At 36.5% G+C, this 23,825-nt stretch overlaps 1 protein-coding gene and 2 long non-coding RNA genes across 4 annotated transcripts in view; 2 read left to right on the top strand and 1 right to left on the bottom strand.

Annotated features, from left to right (window-relative positions):
• Positions 1–887: 887 nt before the first annotated feature.
• Positions 888–1,743, top strand: LOC139773446 (uncharacterized). Its single transcript, XR_011718345.1, has 2 exons — positions 888–1,014; positions 1,087–1,743. It is a non-coding gene; the product is annotated as an uncharacterized lncRNA (long non-coding RNA).
• A 1,075-nt stretch (positions 1,744–2,818) lies between these two features.
• On the top strand, positions 2,819–9,056 carry LOC139773385 (pre-piRNA 3'-exonuclease trimmer). Its single transcript, XM_071707805.1, has 12 exons — positions 2,819–3,132; positions 3,223–3,457; positions 3,609–3,890; positions 3,966–4,170; positions 4,268–4,369; positions 4,449–4,565; positions 4,647–4,758; positions 4,864–4,963; positions 5,066–5,152; positions 5,300–5,388; positions 7,204–7,302; positions 8,778–9,056. The coding sequence occupies exons 1-12, from the start codon at positions 2,843–2,845 to the stop codon at positions 8,842–8,844; spliced, it is 1,785 nt and encodes a 594-aa protein (XP_071563906.1). The 5' UTR covers positions 2,819–2,842; the 3' UTR covers positions 8,845–9,056.
• The window catches only part of LOC139773386 (uncharacterized), a 28,557-nt gene continuing 10,460 nt past the window's right edge, over positions 5,729–23,825 (bottom strand). The window contains exons 2-4 of one of the 2 annotated variants that reach the window (XR_011718335.1): positions 9,788–10,357; positions 9,080–9,676; positions 5,729–6,394 (exon numbers count right to left, since the gene is read on the bottom strand). This is a non-coding gene — a long non-coding RNA (uncharacterized lncRNA). Of the gene's footprint in view, positions 6,395–9,079; positions 9,677–9,787; positions 11,617–23,825 lie in introns of those variants that run through there. The other variant, XR_011718334.1, reaches the window with a different exon arrangement.

Below are 23,825 nucleotides of genomic sequence, written 5' to 3' on the forward strand. Positions count from 1 at the left end.
CATTATATTATTTACTATATATATAGATATATATATTATTTATATATATAGTATTATATTATATTATTTACTATGGCTGTGTTGTAGTCTTTTATACCACTACTTATATCACATCTGTTTACGCACATTTTGATATAAGGGAAAAAAAATTGTTTTTAGAAACTAATACTTATGAAATACCGATAGAAGCTGATATTTTGGCTGCGCTCCTTTTGACGCTTTCAGCGCTGAAAGCATATCACTCTATCTTCGTTTGATATTCGATATGCAACGAAGATAGAATGATGTTTACAGCATTGAAAGCGTCAAAAAGAACGCAGCCTTAGTTTGATATTTCTGCATTGTGCCCTTTTAAAATTCATTTTAGAGAAAATAACTGTAACTTCGCATTATATAACGTAGACATAGAGTTAATTAACATGAATAGATTAGTGCCAAAAAATCAGTTGTCCATTTTCGGATTTTTTTGTCATTTAATTATTAAATAATTACAGATAGCATTTATACAAATAATGTGTCATATAAATAATTGAAGTAAGACCTTTTTATTTATTATAGCGAAAATATAAGAAAGATATTCGAATGTTTGAACATATTTGGACTTATTAAATTTATATTTGAATCAATTAGGCAGAAAATTAAATTTATATTTGCTTTTAAGTAGATTATGATAAAGAAATAGAATAGTAACATCTAAGTAAAAAATGTATATAAATAATATTTATCTAAATAAATATAATCCATATACATATATAAGTTTATGCATATTATTAAAGATTTTAATATTAAAGATTTTAAAACAAGATAATAATGTATACAGTGTTTCATTATCAGTAGTTGTTTCTTAAGGGTAATTTATATATTTTTCTCTTTTATTTCTTCCGGAAGTATTGCCGAAAGCTATGCCAAATATAGCCGCACAACATGAACTTTTGAACTGGTTCGACATTTCAAACTACAAAGCTGAATGCTTTGCGGTAAACAAAGAAGATTGCTCTGTCAAGTGAAGCACAGGTATGCTTTTATCTCGTGTTCCTATACTTCAAAATGGACGTTTTCTCTTTGGATTTATTTAATTTTTCTTAGTATTGGACCTTTTACTCACCTGGTATGGGCGTGAAATAAATAATGGTCGTGACCACGGAGCTCAGGCCAACAAAGATCCCGAATCTGAAGAGCATGGTGCGCCTGACGGATCGGGACTTGTTCAGCCGAGATAGCCGGAGAGTCGCGAAAGGCGCGAGAAAAGCAAGCCGAGAGAAGGAGCACGGACTGTCCGATGTCGTAGCCGCGCACACACTAACGCTCCTTGAGCAAGTTCATTGCCAGGGAGAGAGTCGATTCCCGGTTAAAAGAAAGATGTTTCAAGTGCGGAAGCACTAGCGTATACACCGTGCCGTTTTACGGTCTCCCGGCGCAGCAGAGTATACATGCATGCACATGTATCTCCTCGAAAGATCGCGATACCTGCTAATCATCGGGGAAATCGTGAACTTCATGACCCTTTCGCGAGAAGGTATCCTTCTCACTTCGAGCTTTCCTCAACGATATTATTATAATAGCGCGTAATAATTAAAAACCGCGTTCTTATAATAAGTGAATTATATTCTTTGCGAGACGCGAAAGTTGGAATGATTATAAGTACTTTGTAACATTAATCACTTCTCTTTAGAACTTTAATATTTTCTATTACAATACGTTTTCGATTGCATTTATGTTTAAATATTATGGTCTGTTGTTTCACTTTTTGCACATTCTTGGGAATTCTTATTATTAATTCTTTCCCGCTCCCTATTCATTTCGATGATAACAGGCTTGAGGCTCTTATTTTGTGAGCTTTATATACATGTTATGCATTTTTCTACATATGTCTATTGACAATAGACATATATTTAATTTATAACGATTTACAGTTTACTTATTTTTTACTTACTTATGAATAACGTGTTAAAAGAACAAAATTAATTAAGCAGTAAAAAGTTAAATATTAATTTAACTGCAAAAAAGTAATAAGAAAGAGTAATCAATATACGTTAATATTTGAAAACTTTAGTTTACATTTTTATCTTTATAACACATTACACGTTATACATTTTTATCTATTTGACTTATTATATGACATGTTATTATTTTATTATGCATTATATATTAAAAGTTACTTAATTATATTAATCAATTATTATGTAATATTAATATTTATTAATTACACTACGTTTATATTATATTGTACAATATATACATATATATATATATACCTATATTGTATATATATTATTTTTAAAAATATATAAAGTCCATAGATAAATGTACACTAAATATGTTTTGTTACTGATGTCTTTATGGAATGAAGACTTTCTTAATATTCGAAAAAAGGTGAAACCGACCCTATATAATATAAATTTTTTTATATGTGGTATATCTTCCATAGAGTTAGAAGTAAATAAACCTAATAATTTAATATTGTCTATAATAGAATATAAAAAAAATACATATATAAATAAAACTTTTGTGTCTACATTTCATTTAGTTTAAAAATGTTGTATAAATTTTAATAAATAAAAAAGACAATATGCAAGTAAGACAAAGAAAAAATAATATTTAATGCAAAAAAATAATATAAAAATGTAAATTAATATTTGTAAGAGTTCAAAGTATTTGAAAGTATTCAAAAAATAGCTGAAGAAAGTAAGTAAAATCACTAAATCACACATTTTACATTATACATACATTACTTATACATAAACACAATTAGAATTTCATTTATCAATTAAATATTTTGTTCATGTATATACCTTTCTTTACATGTGTATCATCAAGGGAAATCATTGCAGAGTAGTGTACCATGAGAGAACGTGATGGCGATACCGCCGCGAACAGCTGGACCTTCCTTCACTTCACCCTTCACCTTTTCTTGCGCAGTAGACCACGTAGACCAGTAGACGTCTCGCATGAGGTCGTCCGGCAATTTAAGGTTATTACGCACGTACGAAAAAAAAATAATATTATGATTGAAGTCACGAATCATAATTTCAACAAGGTGTATCCACACCTGGAGCACACGTTGAAAAATGCGAGTTTTATAGCGATTGATGGGGAATTCACAGGTATAGAAGGCGATGATGCAAAAAATAGGTTAGTCTGCACTGTCCTGGGAACACATAATCGAGCGTTTCGATGAATATTGGTAAACAACGCTTCGCATTTCGCAACATTTCGTTGCAGCTTGTTCGATTCCGTACACGAGCGCTATGAGAACAACAGGAGGCACATTCAGCCGTACATAATAATTCAATTCGGTATCTCGGCGTTTCGACGAGTTCACGATGAGACCAAGTACACTGCGGAGACCTTCAATTTCTTTCTGCTGCCTAGATCCATTCCGTCAAAGAACAGACAATTTCTATCGCAGATTACAGCGTTAGAGTTCCTGACCATGTATAGATTCGACTTCAACAAAGTATATATGCATTTCTTATGTTAATGTATCCATTACAGATATTAACTTATTTCTTACTACGAGTTACTACTAATTATAATTAGGATCTTAAATTATATCTGACGTTCATTCTGTAGGAATAAAGAATCTATGTGTATGTAAAAAATTGCAGCTTGTCTATGAAGGTATTTCATACCTGGATGAAATCGACGAGGCAATCTTACAGCAGCAGCTACAAGAGAATACGTTGTTCGACAATGTGGAGCAGTCTCTCTCTTACGGAGAGGAAAAGGATTTTAAAGATGTAATTGTTCAAATATTTGAATGGCTGAAAACAGCCGGTGAAACAGACTCGTTTAAAATTGAGTCCCCTACTCCAACTTTACAGTATTATATGCATAAAGAATTGAGGAGACGTTTCCCAAATGTTTGGACCTACTCGGGGAACAATATGGTATGTATAGCCATACTGTTTTTCAGGAAATAAAGACTTTCATCCAAATTTCTTAGGATTTCTTTAACTTTTTAGGTAATTGTGATTAAAGTGCCACCAGACTCAAGAAGAATTTTGGAAGAGGAAGAAGGCTCTATATTAGAAAATGTATTGCTCGAGTCATACATAGGTTTTTCAAAAGTGTTCAAGCTCTTGGTTAGTCTGAAAAAACCTATAATTGGACATAATTCTTTTTTAGATTTTATGTTTATGTATCAACAATTTTATAAGCCATTACCACGTATGTATAATTTATTTTTTAAGTTTTTCCGTTATTCGCGATACACCCCAAAGGGATGAGAATTAAATCGCAATTAGTTATGGATAACGTTTTGCAGGAAAATATATTGATTTCAAGAATAATATACATCAACTATTTCCAACAATTTACGACACGAAATTTTTAAGCTTTGAATTGAGAGAGATTCTCCAAACAGAAGGTAATTATTTAATATTTATTTATTAGTTTGTATGATTATTGTGCAGAAACATATTAAATACATTCTTTTTTTTTTTCAGAAAAATGGAAGCTTAATACTCTAAGTGCTTTAGTCAATTATTTTACAGACGAGCGAGGAAAACGTGTAGCGCTAGGATCACCTATTATTAAGCTCATAAATTCAGACGAATTAGATGGTAGATATGTAGTTTTTTCTTATATTGATTCTATATAATACTACTGTTAATTTATGAGTTATAGTATTTTCCAATTTTTAGATATTATGTCTTCTAACAATAATAGATATCACACCGCAGGATGGGATGCTTATTTTGCCGGTTACATATTTATTAGATTGGCTCATATATTTGTTACAAAACAATATGGACAGTAAGTTACGTATTGCATGTACAATTAAAAGTCAATAATTTTTTTTTTTGCTCTTAGCATATTTAGTAACCATATAATATATTTTATTCTCTTACAATTTTACAGAAGTTTAAGTTCAAAGCAGTTTACGCATACAGAATTAATGAATAGCGTAAAAAGATATGCAAATTGTGTAAATATTATACGCGGCCATACGTCATACTTGGTAAGAAAAATGCGAAGTATTTTAACGATAAATATGTTATTTACTTTGCGAGAAGAATAGTCGACCGTATACCATTTTTTTCATAAATAAAAAATTTGCTAGAGATTTGACGGACCTGAACCGAAATCGACTCGACCAAAATGGCTTTATGTGAAAACGTTAGAATCGAAACCGATAACCGCCTCTCAGGTATTATGTTTAATTATTGCACATAATATTGCAAATACAGTAAAATTAAAATCTTAAATACATATTTCGCATATTTTGCATATCGCGATGTACGTAAGATGAATGGCTTGCAATCAGTCTGCATTATTATGAATTATTTGATTTTAGATAGCTGAAAAAATGTCACAGTTTGGCGCCGTTGACGTAAAACAATATGCACCGAAGCGCTTGTTAGTTGCAGTAGCAAATCACGGAAGGTTAGTACTCTGTACTTTTTATCAAACTCTCTTTTTTTCTTATTAATAATAGTTTTTCCTGTGTTCTACATTACATATATAAATAACGGTCATTATTACACGAATTTTGAGTGTATGAGAAATAGGACGCAACTTTATGCATATATTGAAAAAGCGATCGCTGCCAACTGCGTCCGATTTCAAGATGTGTATGAAAATAATATAATTCAGAACTGTTGAAAAGCGCGAGAAATTAAATCTGATAAAGGCCAGAAGTATCTTATATTCAATTTTATTCTTCCACATATCGAATAAATATGAATATCGAATACATAGTTGTATACAAAGAAGGGAGGGAAATTTATAATAGTGTGAAGCTGCTTCGGTGCAAGGTGGCGGAACTATTTTGGATACTCTTCAAGGGCAGCCGCATATACTCACCAACGCATCGTACAAAATGTGATTTTAGCGTACCTTACTTACCCATTTTCGTATAAAACAATTATATTACTGTGCAAACTCGCACGTTTATCTCTTTTCCACATGAATTAAAGATTGATCTCATTCGAGCATTCAGAATATAATTAAGAAAACGTTAATTTAAAACATTAATTGTGATTCTCTGAATTGGCATAAAACAAAAAACACTTAACAGGCAACTTGAATTTCTTTATATTTAATATTTCTGAAGAAATGGTAACTATTAGTATTTGTAATAATTATTTTTATTTTAAAAAGTTACTGTGAGAGTCTGATGTAAAATATAATTAAAGAAACTTCGCGATCAAGAAGATGACTCAATATTTTCAATCTAAAGTATCTCTGCTGTATCTCAGCTGTATCATTATATTTAAAATATTTATTCAAAGATTTTGCGACTGAGGGGATTGGCACGATGTTATATCGAATTATTACAGCATTTCGTAACGGTGAATCGCCGCACACGTTCTCGGCCAGAGAGTTTATTTTTCCAGTCTGATTGTACGATCCATCGATCGACTGTGCGCGTCTGTCTAATTCGAATAGTCTGAAAACACAAACCGTCGAATATATCGCAAATTCAGTAAATCTATTACAATCGCTTGTTCTATGGGGAGCATGTTGAGATCACGAGCGCATTAAATACCTTGCGATCGTTTTAACGCTGCAGGGGTTCGCGCAGCTCACCTTTGTGAGTTTCGTTTTTTGTTTTTTTTTAAATCAACGAACTAAAATAATATTTTATACGCTGCCACTCACTGACCTATCGTCACGGCACCACGTTTGATAAATTGCGCGTTCTCTGTTATCACTCTTGAAAGTATCGAAAATTTTTCTCCTTATCTTGAAAACGATTTGATAAGAGAGCACTTGAAATATTCACCTCGCGTGTTTCTGCACAGCAGATAATCCAGAAGACATCTTTCCTACACCGAAATTAGAAGACTAAATTATCCCATGGAATGTCGATAAACGATACCCCTTTTATGATGAAACTTTTCCGAATATTCGTTAATGACAGATAATAATTGACTCGATGCCGTCATATTGTACGCGTAAGATTTTCTCCGTCATTGGCATCGTTCCCGTCTTTATGTCGCTTTTACCAACGAACTTTTGCGGATATATTTACAGACCGCTTATTAAAAGACTGCCACTGTCTACACCACCGTGTACATTATTATTAACGGTCTATTATTACACTTGATGTGCCACACGTGTGCAACTTTTGTCACGCGAAATTGGCTTAACGCGTTATTACGTTTATCTCGCCGAGCGGGGGACAATCGGAATTGTTGGACACGTTCTCATTTGCGACGCAACCGATTAAACGCGATTTCCTTAATCGTTTTACAGCGCACGGGACATATTGATGCACTTCAAGCAAAACAGGGAGCTATACGTGGCACCTTACAATCCGATACGGCATTCACCCTCGGTTCAACTTGTCCTATGGTATGTATAAGAATCGATAATTAATCAAAGTGTTCTACACTGTTCTACACAACGCATGATAATTTGGCATGAGTCCCATTAACAAATCGTCTTTCGAGACCAGACGTATGAAACCAGACGTACGTACCGGTCTGCTTAACTTATTTAAAGTAGCTTGTGCATTTCTGTTTATTGGCGATTTGCAGCATATCTAGACGAGATTATCGGCATTCATTGGCTTATAATTTACATAAGTTAATTGTGTCATGCTGTTCCAAAATATCTCAGAAACTTTTTTAACCTGCAAGTAACTTAATCTCTATTCGATAAAGCGTTCTTCCTACGTTTATTCTACGTATACGATCTTCATGCATTATAAAGAGAGGAATTAAATTTATTTCAAAGTTAAATATATTTCACAGAAATAGCTTCAGCTTTTCTTCTCTATTGAGGAACTTTCACCGTCTCGTATCATAAAGTCAAAGTATTTTAAATGAGACGAAAATACTTGGAAGTCATTAGTCAACTAGTTAAAAATTTTCTTTAGTAATTTGAAAAGACACTATAAAGCATAATTCTGTGATTTGAAAGGAAACTTGGAGACTTGTTTAAGCATCAAGATATTTAATGTGGAAGAGACTGGTTTGAGAAATCAAATATTGGTCGTTCGTAGCCGCGGCAAAATGTTACAAAGTGATTCTGGGATATCTGATCCCTACGCATTACGACTTCGAAGCACCTCCCGGTGTCGCAATCGCGATTTCAGTCGACGGTCGCTGATGCATTAAGGCTGATCCGATCCCTATTAGTGGCGGAACGCCGTTGATCGCATTACGTCAAACAAATTAATGGCTCCCAATTGAGCTGTGTTTGCGTAGTCTCTAATTAGCGTCGGCATTGCCGTAGATGCAGAAGCCGCGGCTCGCGTTGCCAATTGTTGCGTCGGCATTAACGAACGACTTGGTCGATCGTTGCATTACCTAACGCTCGAGGGTGAAAGACTCGCCGTTCCTTATCGTTTTCCTGGCTATCCCATTTCGTACGATCGATATATCAATCCGCGCTCATCATTACTGCGTTCCAAGTGCAATGAAAATGCTATATTTAGGTCACCAAACCCGTCTCGTTTGCATTCGCACGCGTGTGCTATGTAATGAAATTCTTTTCTGAATTTAATATAAAGAATAAAGACTCGGTGCTCATCGATGATTTTCGTGATTTTTTTTCCGCGATTCTTTTTTAAAACGCCTTTTATAATCGATAATGGCAATGCGAGTTTTCCTCGAATAAAACTTTCGTCCAACATTCTTGTTAACTTTCATCTTATTGACGAAAGAAAGAATACATGATTATATAGAAATTAAATCCTTTCATGGTGTTTTAATTACAGAATTGTTCGTGCAAATTCAAATATTTAAATTTAAATTTTATTTATTGATTTTTTATTGTCAAGTGATGTATGTTTATATAAGTTGCTGATTTTTTGTTAACTACAGGAGCAGTATAGTCGTTTCCGGTGGGATTTTCGCGTGGGTGATGCATCAGAAGTTTCAGAGAAGTTAGACAGAAGTTAGAAACTTAAACAGATTGTAAATATCTTTACAGATATAGCAAAGAATCTAAAGTTTTTATGTATTTTTTAAAGAATGTATTATCCATCGAATACATTAAGTTTAAACAAAATATTAAGTTTTCAAAAAGATAAGATTTAAAATATATGACGTGAATAAGATTTTTTTAAATAATAATAAAAAATTAAATATTGCAACTTGTAACTATTTTGCATGTCTTTTCTTACCCTCGATTTGCAGCCAGGATCTCTGAGAACATCGACTCCAGGTTGGTGAACGGATTTATCATCGAGATTAAGATTGGCGACTCTGCGTGTAAAAAGCTATTTGTGACGTAAACAACAAAGCTGCTTGGCGTTCTGTAGAAGACAGCGAGCATAGGAACGGTACGGGTCCAAGATGCAGAAACGACGAGCATTTAACGCTTCGCCTGTTGCCTGTTGCCATTCTGTTTAAATTTAAGATTCAGCTCGGCAGCAGAATCTTCGCGGGAGTTGTTATTATTATGACTCGTGGCGAGAGCTCGAGAATTCTAAGCCGGACGGAGCTTGAAGCTCGGGTTTTCGAGTCGAGCAGGAAGTGTGCTCCTCCGTCCTCGCTTGCCAAAGAGACATTCCCTCTCGTTTTTCCTTTTTGAAAAAATCCAATTATCCCTGTCACGATCGCGAGCCGTCGATCCGTCCACACACGTCCATTCGTCAGGTTCTTTTTCCCTCGATATTCTTCTTTTCGTCACCGCCCAACCGTTCCGAATAATCATATGTTAGGATTCTTTCATGTGTGTTTTCCGCGATACTTTTTTTCAGTAACGCGCGGGAATTTATCTGCGAAAGAAAGTGAGGGGTGAATTTCTTGTGAAACTATACTTCGGTGTCCGGTATATGTTCTGAAAAAGTAAGATTGGTTTCTGCTATAATATTGCAAAATACACTTACCTTTAGGGAAAAAAATTTTTTCTTTCAATTTTATGCGTAATGTAAATCTTATATTTTTATTATATCTTTATTTGTATATCTTTATAGAAGGATATAAAAAACCGTCTCTGAATATATTCCTTTCGAAGTATCCGTTGCTATATCTATAGGTGTTGAAAATAAAGAATTCGCGAGTGAGAGCCGCCAATTACGCTACCGGATGATGCATCCTCCCGATCGAAGTAGTCCGCACTTTATCGTGCTCCTGAGGAAGAAGCAGGGCGCGTTACGCCGATATCCCCGCAAAAGTTTTCTCTGGCCGTTACCCAAGGCCAAAACACTCGAAATAATGCGGCAGCAATTTGTGTGGGCGTGCGGCCGGACAGTCAGCTTGGTCGCACTGGTATCCGATGGCAGGTGGACTCCTCGAGAGACGGTCCCTCCCCTCGTTCTCATATCTCGCGTAGATGAGGCAAAGGTCGTCCGCGTGGGCTCGGGCCCAGGGTTATGGAATTGGGTTAATCAAACTGCGAAAATCGGGACATCTCGAAATTGATTGGATAATCGCGATGCAATCGAGCTCGATCTGATCTAGAAGTAAAATAAAAGCAGAAGATTAAGACTGCCTATCTTCTTCCGCAACGGACCGTGATCTGTTGTAAAATTTGACATTGCAAAAGAATTCACCGTTGTCACATTACATTTATTACATTTTAAAGATATGGTCTTTAAAAAATTTACAGGCAATTTTTCTATAACTGAAAATCGGTGTGTGAATACCGTTTTAACGGATCCTTGAGTTACAAATCTGTGCTTGAAGGAGAGCGAGACCTTACATAACAGACTAATTTCTGGTGCGATTAATTTAACAATTAACATTTATAGTTAATTATTAGATAATTATGTCTTTTGCTGTTTTAATCTTATTTAACACGCTATTTTATAATTTAACGATCTAACGCGTCGAAAAAAATCACATTGACACATAAATCTCATGCAGTTCCACATGCGCAAATGCAATTCTGGCGAACGATCAACGTGTACAAATACAGAAAATATAACGTCGGCGTGGGCGGACGACATTTCTCAAACATATAATAAAAAACAGTATTGGATCACGACACACGTAAACACGTTTGGCAGCCGCATATACACGCACGCCGACGCGGCGCGGCGCTTGCTGTGAAATTGAAGTCCTCGGCGATCTCCTAAGAGGTTCTTCAACATACCGGAACATCTATCATACGATCATATGATCACCCATCATCGCAAGATTATTATATCATATATGATGTGTAAGTTTTGTTTTATCGTCATTATAATTTTCTACACCTTATGCACCATTAATCAATTTCAATATCACCTGTCATATTTCATGTTTCTTTTAACGACAGACTGAATATTATTAAAATGGAATGTTTGAGTGATTGCTTTGATTTGCAAAATTTTTCGTCCAAATGATTATTGAAGTATCTAACATCGAGTATGTATACACAATGAAAAAAAATTGCAAAGAGTTTAAGAAAAAATTGACACCAAATTTGTCAAGTATTACGTGTACGGCATGAAAGGGATGAATCAGGAATGCTTCGCATCAAAATGATTTATCTCAATGTATAACGTGCAGAACGACGACGAAAATCATTAATTCGAAGTGGGACAAAGCCACGGGTAGGTATTAATGGAATTTCCCCGAAAATTGGCTGCCGGCAATGTCGAGTCTACCAAAAGCAACGCGAATCTGTCCTCTTCAAATACCTCTCGTCTCTCTATTTCCCTTCATCGTCACACGTATATTACGCGTATCCTTTGTCTTCGTCTCTGGCTCTCCCCCCCTCTCTCTCTCTCTGTCTCTCTCCCCCCCTCTTCTTTTCTTTCTCTCTCTGCTCCTCGTTCTCTTTCTCCACGACGAGCTCGTTACCGCTCGCTTGCCGCCCGTAAAATCGTATCTCGTGACTGCCAGAAATATGCTCTGCGAACCCACCTATCCGTTCGCCTTCACCTATCGGTCCGGTGCCATTCCCAGGACGACGCGACGCGCGACGGAGGAATATCGCCCAGCGACCGTAAAGACGATTGAAAATACTTCGTCGCGAGCTTCTCTCGTCGGCGGATTTTGAAATCCTCACCTCGTCGTCGCTGATGTAGCATCGCGCTGCCGCCTGGCATAGCTTAACACCTGTCGCACCGTCGCCGTCGGCAATGGAAATAGCCGTTGTACACGGACCGGAGAGCGACCGCGGGCCCGCGGCCCGAGTAGTACGAATAAACGTGGGCGCGTTGACACGTACCCGCCGCTAGTCGTGACAATTAAAAGGAAAAAAAGCTTGGCTTTTCGAATTACACACTCTCTTCGCTCGTATTCTCTAAGCCACTTAGACAATCTAGAATTCGTGTGTCAGACTTTTTACTTACTATTAAATATGTACACCGTATGTATTTTGATATATATTTTTTTACGTACGTATGTATATTCTGATTTTTCAGATATTTTTCATATTTACACGGCACATAAGACTGTAAACAGAATTCTATCCTGAATTCTGAATTATAGATCCAAGTGAGATATAGGAAATAAAGATATAAAAGGAAATATCTCTATTAAACATATAATTATAATTATCCATAATAATAATTATCCATAAGTACAATAATAATGCATAAGAAACAAAATGTAATACAAGACATAGGAGCTAGATTTTAGTTCGCTGATTACGAATATGAAATCAGATTTGGAAAATTATTTGTTTAAATTACTTTAAATAATTAAAAATTGAAAAAAATACGGTGATATATGTTATAAGAGTTATTCGGGTAAGTAATTTTAAATATGGCGTCAAATGTGTAAAATAAATTGTTTTACATTATTCTAAATGTTATTCAATAAACGGTCATTTTGTTTCTTATGCATTATCACTGTACTTACCTATTGATGATAGGAGAGTGAAAATTGACGGGGTATTAACTATTAACTGCCCATAAAATCAATTATGGACAAAAGTGGAAAGATGGGTGAAATACTTTTCACAGTTCTACATTTGTGATAAATTTAAAACAAAGTCGGAGTAACCGTCTGGTTACTAACAAGTAAACCTACCCAAGTGATATCACATATCACTTGGGTAGGTTTACTTGTTAGTAACCAGACGATATTAGACAAAAAAATCGTTGTCTATCTCGTTCTTTCTTGCTTGTATCACTCGAAATAGTTATTACTTCGCAGCTTAATTTTTAAATGCATTATTAATTGATCCGCAATATGTTTCATTAATTAAAAGTTCCAAACTCGGCTTCTTGCAGTCAACGTATTTCTTTTCTTTGTATATGTAATATAATTTAAAAAAATATAAGGAAAGTTAGATTAAAAAGACTTATTTAATATAATTCTGAAAAAGATATTTTTTTTAACTTAATTAAAAAATGTGGAACGATTTTTATTATTTCAGCGAAGACGTTAAGCAATTTTGCTACTCTTCTCTTGGTATCGTTCCAATATATAGTAGAGCCGAAAGCATATGTACTATGTAGTAATTATTTAATAATAAAAGTTACCATGATATATATATGTTAATGTATAACTGATTCGCGCGATAAATCTTCTGCTTTACATTATTACAAGTATTTTTAAAACATGAAAAAGAAAGAGTGAGAATTCCCGAAAATGTTTTTCAAACAAGACAACCAAATCAAGATAAACCGGCGCTTGTAATTCCCTTCATATGAAAGCCAGCCATTTATATTTGCCACTGTGTCCACGTATTTTCGAAAGAGACATTATATAATCCGCAGAGATCTACAGCGACGTCTGCTAGATTACTGTCTATCTTAATCCCGATGTGTTTAGAAAACTAAACGGTCGCAAGAACAGCGAGAACTCGAATTCTCAGCGGCACGCTGTTGAACGGTGATGAAAAATCGGTTGGAAAGAAGTGAGATTAATCCCGTGCTAGTCAGACACACTGGGATTCTCGTGGACAGTCCCAACAGTTTCTTGTTCCGAACTTCTCTCTCTCTCTCTCTCTCTCTCTCTCTCTCTCTCTCTCTCTCTCTCTCTCTCTCTCTACGACTATTTCGGTCCATAAGCTGAATCGCGGAAATAGCCTAGCCTAGCCCCTGGCCTAGAGCGTAGGCTTGACCGGCCGTAATAGCGGCTTTCTCAAGGATCCTTCGGGACGTCACGTTCTCATCGGGTGAATGTAGCGGGAGATTATTTTCTCGGATCCAAATAGGATTAGTATGACTCGTTTCTTTACTAGCAATCGTATTACGCGGATGCCGATCCGTTGTAAACGTGATATATTTATCGCATGCCCGACCGACAAGGATCGTATTGTTCGCAGAAATAATCCCGCGTCTGCCACGCGAGTTCGTAAAATTATTAATACTTCGCACATTTATCTTGCTCAACCAGGTTTCTTTATCGGATAGAAAGCACTCTTTCCAACTGTTTTTGGAAATGACGGAGCGAAATATTCCACACATACATGCATATAATATACATGCAGCATTACGTCGCGAGTAGTCTGTAGCGAAATTAAAAAAATAAAGATATGAAAAAGAGCATTGTGCCTTAATAACTTAAATTCTATTTTACTAATGTCTTTTACACATTCATTTTTTCAGAACCAGAATTTGTTTTTTGACTGAATAGAACTTAACAAAATACTTTAAACAAAGTACTTTAACAAAATTTTAATTGGATTATTGTTGAGATATTTGAAAATTATAAGAAGCGACAAATTGATAAATCCAAAGGGGTTTTATATGAAATTTTCTCTAAAGAAAAACCCATTCGACATTTATCAAAATAGCTCTCGGCTGATTCTCGGCGCATATTTTTATCATCCCCAGTGTGTGCGTAATCGACAGCAGCCCTTGCCCTCATGTTGCATCTCGAAATATTCTTCCTATCATTGCATAATAATACGTCTTTCGCGTGCTCTTAAAGGAATGAACCTACTTTGCCCTTTCCACAGCTTGAGATACCTTTGATAAACCAACGAAGCACGACACGTACATAGACTTTCCTTGGATATCTATATTTAATATTATACGATTAATATCCGATGATTAGCGTATCAAGAAGCGCAGCCTTGGAAAACGATCTTTTTCCACGCAAGAATTAATTAATTAATTTTTTAGTTAGTGATTTTTTGGCACGTGCGTACACAGAAATGAAAAAATTAAAATATATTCGAGATTCCTTAGAAAGTCGAGAACGCTAAAAAAAAATCATAGAATTTGCATATTTGTCTGCAATCTCGAAGTGATATCTCCGTATCCTCAGACTTCGCTTTTACGCGTGATCTGTCTGTGACAGAGATCAGTGATAACGTCGCGACAATGACGTGGCCTCGCACTACTCGCTCTATCAGGGATCTTGGGAGTCCGATAACTCGTGCCGGCATGGTCGCGCACACTCGCGTGAGCCCAGCGCCAAGTTCGACCCCGAACGTATCCTTGCGACTATTTTCGCGTTACGTATTTCGACATGATAGATGAGACTTTTCTGCGTTTCATCGACGTCGCGTCGGACCGCGCGGTACCTGCCAAAGACTCCCCGGCAGTGGAGAACGACGAATAATTTAGGATCGCGGGCGATACCTGCCGCGCGCGCTCCTCGCAGTCGTTGGGATCTTTTTTCATGGAAAACTGTATACGTACTTATTATAATTGTTTTTGTCCTGTATATATAAAAATGACTTAGTTTTCGAGACTAATTACTCCGAAGCTTGCAAATTTATATATTATTTTTATATTTTTGCATCTGACATCTATCTGTAGCATTTTGGGAGACCTAATGTTTCACAGTCGCTCGCATGCATGTCAAATTAAATATTTAACAGCTTAGAAAAGATCTTTCAGAATAATCTCAAGTTTTTTCACATTTTTGTCTACCTTGGATATATTTAGATTCAATTTACATACTAAGAGGTTACCTCACAAACTTATTTTTAAATAATATTAATTTTCCTAAAATATTTTTAAATTCTGATGAAACCTTTTACGAACCCACGTTCACAAAAATTCATTAGAAGTTGCAATATTTTTGTTTACGATGATTTTATTAACTCTTGAGTAAGGATCACAAATCTAATATTTTATATTTTAGCAATAAATAAATTGTAGGCCTTCTCCTTGACAATTCAGAGAGAGGCGTATAAGTTTACCTATTCGCTCACGACGTCATGCGTCACGCAACAACCGTGACGTTCATGAAGCTGTGACGTTGCCTTCCTCAAGATAGATAGAGACCGTTCTTAAAGTGCGACAGAATTTCTGGGATGTCAGCACGCACATCTCAGCCTTCGTTCATCCGCTACTTTTGTTCTTCTTAACGGCGCGGGCAATTTCGATGTTAAGAAAAAGAAAAATAACAGCGTATCTTTTCTTACAATTTCATTTAACATATAACATGCTTGTGAAACATTAGGATCCTCAAGGCACTATTAAATCCCTTTCAGGATTTTCTTTTCTGTGCTTCTTTGTTTTTTCAGAATACGTTAAAGGAATAACGTATAAGTTGCTGAATATATGCTTACAAACATTTTCTTCAAACTCTTTTTCTAATAGGCTCTTTTCTAGTGATATTCGTCCCGTTTTTCTAATTGAATAATGCAAAGAAATTGTCCCTAATGAAACCCATTCGATGCGCTTTCTTTATATTCTCAGTAAATGATAATGAAGCTAGAGAGCGTCTATTTTGTTGAATGCTCACTCGTTACCAGGACAAGGTTGCATCTGTTATAACGGTTTACACGCAGTTTTGCAGGCGCGCATAGAGAAGATAAATACGTATGTCGCAGCCGTTATTTATATTAATGCGATTTTTCTCTGAAGGGCGAACCTTTGCCTTTATTATTAAATATTATTATATGCGGCTCTCATTAATTTGATTACTATAAAATACTAGATTTCATATATATACGTATATGTACAAAAATAAAACTCAGAGACATTGGCCAAGTATTCAATATAGGTATAGATAGAAATTCACATTTAATGTCTCGTTATACTCTGCTAATTGTAAGTGAAAATATAACTGTACTCGAATAGAAAATTGTAATAAGCATTAATGTATATCAGATTGAGCCATTTTATGCGTTTCAAGGTTAATTGCCAAAAAATAACTTTTTGTTGTTCAATATAACTTTTCAATACTATTTTTACTTGATGTTATGTATTATAAAAAGACTCGCGCATTACGTATTAAATTATTCACTTTTCTCGATCGTATATTTCACACAAAAGACCTTCTCTTCAAAGAACATATATTTACGCTTTCTTAAAATAAACAGACGTATCTTACGAGATAATTTGACTTTCCGATATAGATTTATATAGAACGTGTTACATAAAATCGCCTCTCTCAATACTCTGGGAAATATACGCTGAAGATATCTCGCGAAGAAGAAGATGCGGATTTGCATCGAAAATGTGGCGACATAAACAAACGTGCGTCTCTTATTTTTAACTACTCTCCTCTTCGCCGTCTACAAAGACCAAATTAAAACAACCTAAGTGACGTGCGTTTCCTGGCCAGTGCCCCGTTCTTAGGGACACATTTGCCGCTGACAAGCTATGCCGTATTTTAGAGGAGGACAGCAGCCACGATTTGCGCAGGCCGATAAAGTGGGGAAGTAATACGGCCGCGTCGACTCGAGCTCGCATAAATCGATCCATTTCGCGTAATGATTACATCACTCATACCGAATAGTGCCGAAATTGCATTCGACTGTCGCTGGGCCAAGTGCATCGGCACTACAATGACAAGGTGGGGGACCGAATGGCTGTTCCTCAAGTGGCAATGTGTTGAAAACCGCGATCACGCTCGCATAGAACGGGACACGCGTCTGCCATCGGCATCATTATCGCTTTTGACGATTTCGACTGATGCCGCGACTCGTAAATCACTCGAAAAGTTTATCCAAGCTCTTTTTATTTATTTATTTTCCGTTCGATAGCTATCCAGAATAAATGAATTTCAGTAAATGGAAAGAAAATCTAAACTTTTTAAAAAATATGAAATAAATTAAATTTTTTAAGTACCATATTTTCGGAAAAGTATTGGAAAAGTAGCAAAGTGACGTTAAAAGATGATATAGTGACGTCTAATAGACCAAAATAGTCACCATGTCACCTTTCAACGTCACTCTGCTATTTGAGTTAAGTAACACGACAAAAAAAATATAAAGTTCGTTTGATAGATAATGGTACCAGTTGACAGATGCAATCGTGCTTACACTAAAGGAGATCACGCGGACAAATTCCGGGATTAATAAATCAAGCCGCAGCGGAGTGGAGTCAATATATCGCGCGCAGTACGATGGGACGGCACGAGCTATCCCAGAATAAGCGTGAAACTCGCTCCGAGAGAGACGGCGACCGCGGTGAGCGAATCCATCGGGGAAATCGCCGGTGACAGATCACGAGTATTATGCCACCCGAGATGCACTCCGCGATTGGGCGACGGCAGCGATGCATCGGCGGCGCGGGATAGATCGACGGCCATGTAGATGTCGGACTATATTTGGGACGTTGAGCCACGGCTACTTTACTGGCCCAGTTGGCCGTTGATCGGACCCCCGGACCCCCTCTGGCCGGCCGATTATTTTTAGTTTAGGTCGCTAGCCGCGCGCGGCTAAAACCGCCAGTGTGCAGCATCGCGCAAATTGCACACGCATGCAGGCTGCAAGCAGGTACCGACAAGCGTCGGCACGAATCGCAGCTAGGCGGCCGTGTTTATAATTAGCCCCAATGTTACTCGTTCAAGATTTTACATAAGTAGGACCGATCCGAGTTAACCCTGAAAGAGGCGTCGTCGTGCGCGTCATATTCGGCGGCCGGAGTCGATCTCTTCCTCGATCGATCGGGGGACCATCCGTCGCCGTCTGAGGCGACGGATCCAGGCCGAGCGAGCAAGCGCGAATAAACACGCGAGTGAACAACTTCCGAACAACTTCCTTCCTTCAACGAGTCCGCTAATACTCGCGGCACTGTTCGCACACTCGTTGAAACAAAAGTTCGTTTATTCGCGTTTGTTCGCGCCCGTTTGCCTGGTCTAGACCCGGTTTGGCGCTAACAAGCAGAAGAGATGGGTACTTGAGAGTTACAGCGAAAATAGGAATACGAAGTTGTAAGATCGGCAATATAAACACATTTTACGCCTGAACAAAAAGAAAAAATGTATTATACTTGATCATCTTATTAATTATACATGTATGTAAAGAGGTACAGAGGTTAATTGAATGTTTATTTGCGTTTATGCATAAAGATTGAAGAGTTTAGTTTAATATGTCAGGTAGGACCGCATAACGTATAGCTTAAATAACAATTTTATGCTAAAAATATACTTATAATCTCTCTCGTCATAATCTGTCATCATTTATTACCATTATAATACTTTCGTCCATGTACCATTATTAAATATATCGTTATCGTATAGTTAAATAAATGATGATGAATTTCCAGCTATATTAGATCGATGGTGAGAAATTTAAGACAGATTACATAATTCCATTCCGCGATCACGGTTGCAATTATTAGTCCGATCATTTTGATGATAATAATCTTCTAATATCATTGTTAATAATATTAAATCTATAATTGACCTGATATTAATTGAGAATGTAAATTTAGATTATAATCGACCCATCTAATCTGCAAGATTAATAATATAATAATCCACGCCAGGGGAATTAATTATAGTCAATTGCAATTAAGTGCTTCCGATGCCGGTTCGGGAGATGCACATTCGCTGCACCGCTCATTTCGTCGTTCATTCATGCCGCGCACGCAAGAAATCATCGACGTCATGTACGCGATGACGGATTACATCACCATCGGCGTCTGTGCATTGCGCGGGGCATGCATTCTTGATTCGGGCCTGTCGCTTAGTATAGGCCGTGCGAGCTTGACAGACACGGCTCTGACCGTGGAGACTTCCTAACCGGAAGGAATGTCATGTACGTCGCGAGGCAAAGACCCGTGATGAATCATATAAATAATAAATAAATCAGTACTTCGTACCGCGATGTCTGTCACTTTCGTTTGTCGTGCGAACCAAAATGTTCTCAACTTGCGCTAAAATGTTTTTAAATTTAAACGAGTGGCTTCTATCTCGGAGAAGTTACTGTAAGTTTATGCGACGTTTTAAAGAATTCTAAAAGATTAACAAAACACTGGATAAATTGTTATTAATATAAAATTAAGCCGCTACAATCAACGTGCTGGATATTACTCGTTGAATTAGTTTGTCTAATAAATTAAACGTACGTTATACGTGACAGAAAATCGTAGATACTTGTGGAAATTTCTGACCACGTTAATTCATGGCCGTAACAAGGAAAATTTAATATTTGGTCGCAGTCTTGTCCGATATTAATTTCATGCGGATCAGAGAGGCGCATACAAATTACAAAGATATAGAGAGAAATGGAAACCATTATATAAAGGGTACTAACCTTATCGCGTAGCTTCTCAGTCACAGATTTTATCTACAGTAAATTTAAGTCAAGATTCCTTAAATATTTTCTTGGATAAAAATTTAATAAGCAACCGCGAATTTTCGCTTCTTGACATTAGACTCATAAAGATCGCGTCAATGAAAGAGTTTGTAGAAGACAGGATGTCGCGTATTGTATATCATGGACATATATTTGATGAGAAAGAATCATTAGAGAGGGCTATTAGAATTAACATGTGAGCGAGAGGAAGCGTATTTATGCGTAATGTCTGAGTAGCAGCGAAAGCAATCGCTCGGCAAAAGAAAGAGCGAAAACGGATGCGGCTCCAGTCACCCATACGCTCGATGCTCTTCTCGCTCATATGCCCACAGTAAACGTATTTATGGAGCAGTACTGCTCACGATGTGAGTATGTTGAGAGAGCACTGGCAAAGATACAGAAAGACATAAACTCGTAGCCGAAGTGAAATGAACAAACGGGAGTTCATTTAACTTACAATTAGATTGGATTTCAAATATTCTCGGGTGCTAATTCTTTTTTATATTATATTTTAAATAATTTCTCGCTATCATAACATCATATCATGCATGGTTGTTATGAAATCTTTAGAGGAATAGTAAAACAACGTAAATTTTTAGCGCGCGTTAATCGAATGCTCTATAAATCGTTGACTTTAAATTGTTCATCATTTAAAAACTGCTGCTCGGACATAATTTTGCTAAAGTTGCTTTTTCTAGCATAAAGAATCAGATTGTGCAGTCGTATGCGCAAAATCCTATGTACATTTCTCAGAAATAAATATTAATCTTGGAAATAAATTGATACAAAAGAAAGAAAGAGTCTGAAGTTCTTTGAAAATGACATATGTATAACTGCTAATTTTTATTGTATTCAGATTGAAATCCTTTGTTAGAATGTGTCTTGCTTCTTTACTCCAGTTGATTCCCGGAATTTACGTATATGCGTAAATTTTTTAATCTTTAAATTAACAGGGCTGGTGCTATCCCCTTTCAAGCTGTCGCGGCAGCAATTTCCGGATGCTAATGATATCGTTAGACATTGAAGCCGCCTTCAGCAGCAATAGAGCTCTTCTGACCAGCGATAGGGGAAAGACGTGAATTGCTCTTTGATAATATCTCATAAATTTCGACGAATGCGATCCCACTGACGATGATTTATTATTATTATTCTAACGATCTTTCTTCAGAAACATCTCTGACGAAATATGAAAATACACGGATCGTTTAGCATTCAGCCTTCGTGCAACGAAACATAGCGTTTGATGTTTTAAGGGGGATTGGGACATTGATGCCCACAATTAACGAAGTTCTTTTAAAAAGTAGCGTCGAAATTGAATCTTTCGTCTGATTAAATATTTATTAAGACATCCTCTCTCTTTAGAAATTTTATAATTATTTGAATATTTACGCGTGTATAACATTGTTATAATTATCAATTCTTTTCTATCTATTAAGCTATCTATTAAAAATTAAAATGTCACTATAGAAACAATTTTCTCAGAAAATGTCGAAACCACATTTTTCAGAAGAAGATACTTTCTCATTACAGTAGTAATTTAAATATTTCTGTATAAAATTTATTTCCTTCTTTCTACAATTAGTTTATTTTAGTTCTATGATTTTACTTTCAATGATATTTTCAGCGATAACATTAAAGTCGATATGCTCAATTCTTGTCTGAATTGATATCAGTTCAATGTAACACAAAACACAGATACATACATTTCGCGAATAAAGCAATCGAGTGGTAATTATTCATGCATATATCGAATCGATGGAAACATTGGAAACATATATGATTAAGATGAACGGCAGGCAATTCATTAGTCTGTCAGTATTTGAACTCGTTTTAGAATACGTTGTGATCGATCGCCTGTTTGTCTGGCAGGTGGCTTCATCACGACTGTTTAACACTTCATTTATAAAAATCGTTTATAAATAAATACGATTCTCTGTGCCGTCATCGACGCGTGCTCCGTAATACTTCTCGGCTCTCTTTTTCTCTCTCCCTCTCTCTTTCCCTTTCCTTCATACATGTATACATATATATTTAGATTAACTCCTCTCAAATTCGCGTTAGCGGCGAATAAAGCTCGCCGAAAACACATGTTCGGCCTGATAAACTATTATTATAAAAGTTTTCGACCATATTGTCGCTATAAAAAACGACATAGTTTTCTGGTCTAGAGAATCATCGAAATACAGCAAGCGATATTTACAGTATAAAAAGAAAAGCTCTTCACTATTCTTCCGCGCTCTTTTCGTATGCAGGATGTGACATGTATACGGGAGGTTACTAAACTTGGTGAATTATAGATTTTTCAAGCAAACGCTTGAATTTGTGAGTTTTTACAGCGAAAATTCCGCCGAAAGACGAATTCCTTGCAGTCGATCAGAAAGGCATTTCTAAATTAATCTACGAGCTTTCTATTTTTATCCGTTAACTCATTCGGGATAGCCGTCCGTGCTGCACTTGTAAGACGTACCAGTCTCTTCCGGGTTGATGAATCTGCCCGCGCGAATGGCCGAAGACACGTCGGGCATGGAGAAACGTTTCTAGCGCTAATGATGCTCCAAAACATCGCTATATCGCGGGCCGGTTTTACGTAAGACTTTGAGTTTTGGCTAAGAATAACGCCCGCTCTGAACCACCGGTCAGAGTAAGCGACGAAGTAACGACGTCTATTTTCGTACGCTGTAATGAGAGAATGCTGATAGCGCGGATGTTTCATGGGGACGGCCGTCTAACTGGTTCCGACAGTTCGGTCTTTCGACAGGCCGCCGGCCGCGGCCGGGGCGGTGATCGTGCGTGTTACGGATTCAAGGACCGCTATCCGTCAGTTTATGGCGCATACGCCTGTTTTCGTTGTGCGATGAACGCATATGTTTACTTATTTTTATAATGATGCTCGCACATCTCAAAATGCATTATAGTCGATAAGGATGCATTTCTTGCTCGGAGCAATCCATTTTTACATCGCAGGCTGAAAAAGGTGTGGAGAAAGCATCTCGTTTACTTATGACACAGTAATATGAGATTTCAAAGTACTCCGATGAATTAAAAGTTTCTTTTAATTTGAATATATTGATAAGACAGCGACATCCCCGACATTATCGATCAATAAAAATAGAGTCACTGATCGAAAAGTTTAACGAAAAAATGGTGGGTGACTGATAGGCGAGAATTATTCGTTAAATATGTATATTTAATGCCGTTGGGAATTAGGATGTAAATTAGGAAAAATAATATTGTCTATGCAGAGCGAAGATTGTAAATTGTAACTAATACATACCGATTATACAATCCAATATTGAGAAAACAGACTTGTCTCTCTGCAAGTATTTTCAAAAGACTGTTACCGAAACGTAATCGCCAACACCGCACGTCCATTGATGTATTTAAAACAAACGTATTCGAGGCACTAACTTTCGCGATAAAGCGTATATGGCACCGACATGTTTATCCAGCGTGCAGAACTGCCCGTTGCTTCATCTTTGAAGTATATTGCGATGAAGAGATCTTCTCAGAAAGCATCCGCCTTTATGACACACTTTTTCGCACTTATCTCCCGT

This window comes from Temnothorax nylanderi, unplaced genomic scaffold (assembly GCF_030848795.1).
Source record: "Temnothorax nylanderi isolate EJ_2023f unplaced genomic scaffold, tnyl_v1.0 TNYL_tig0061_pilon, whole genome shotgun sequence".
NCBI lineage: Eukaryota > Metazoa > Arthropoda > Insecta > Hymenoptera > Formicidae > Temnothorax > Temnothorax nylanderi.

Bases quoted from the DNA above. Each gene is read 5' to 3' on its own strand.
- LOC139773385 (XM_071707805.1), top strand. From the start codon at position 2,843: ATGAGAGAACGTGATGGCGATACCGCCGCGAACAGCTGGACCTTCCTT. The intron at 3,891-3,965 runs GTATGTATAGCC...TTAACTTTTTAG, and splicing joins CCTACTCGGGGAACAATATG to GTAATTGTGATTAAAGTGCC. The intron at 5,389-7,203 runs GTTAGTACTCTG...ATCGTTTTACAG, and splicing joins GCAGTAGCAAATCACGGAAG to CGCACGGGACATATTGATGC.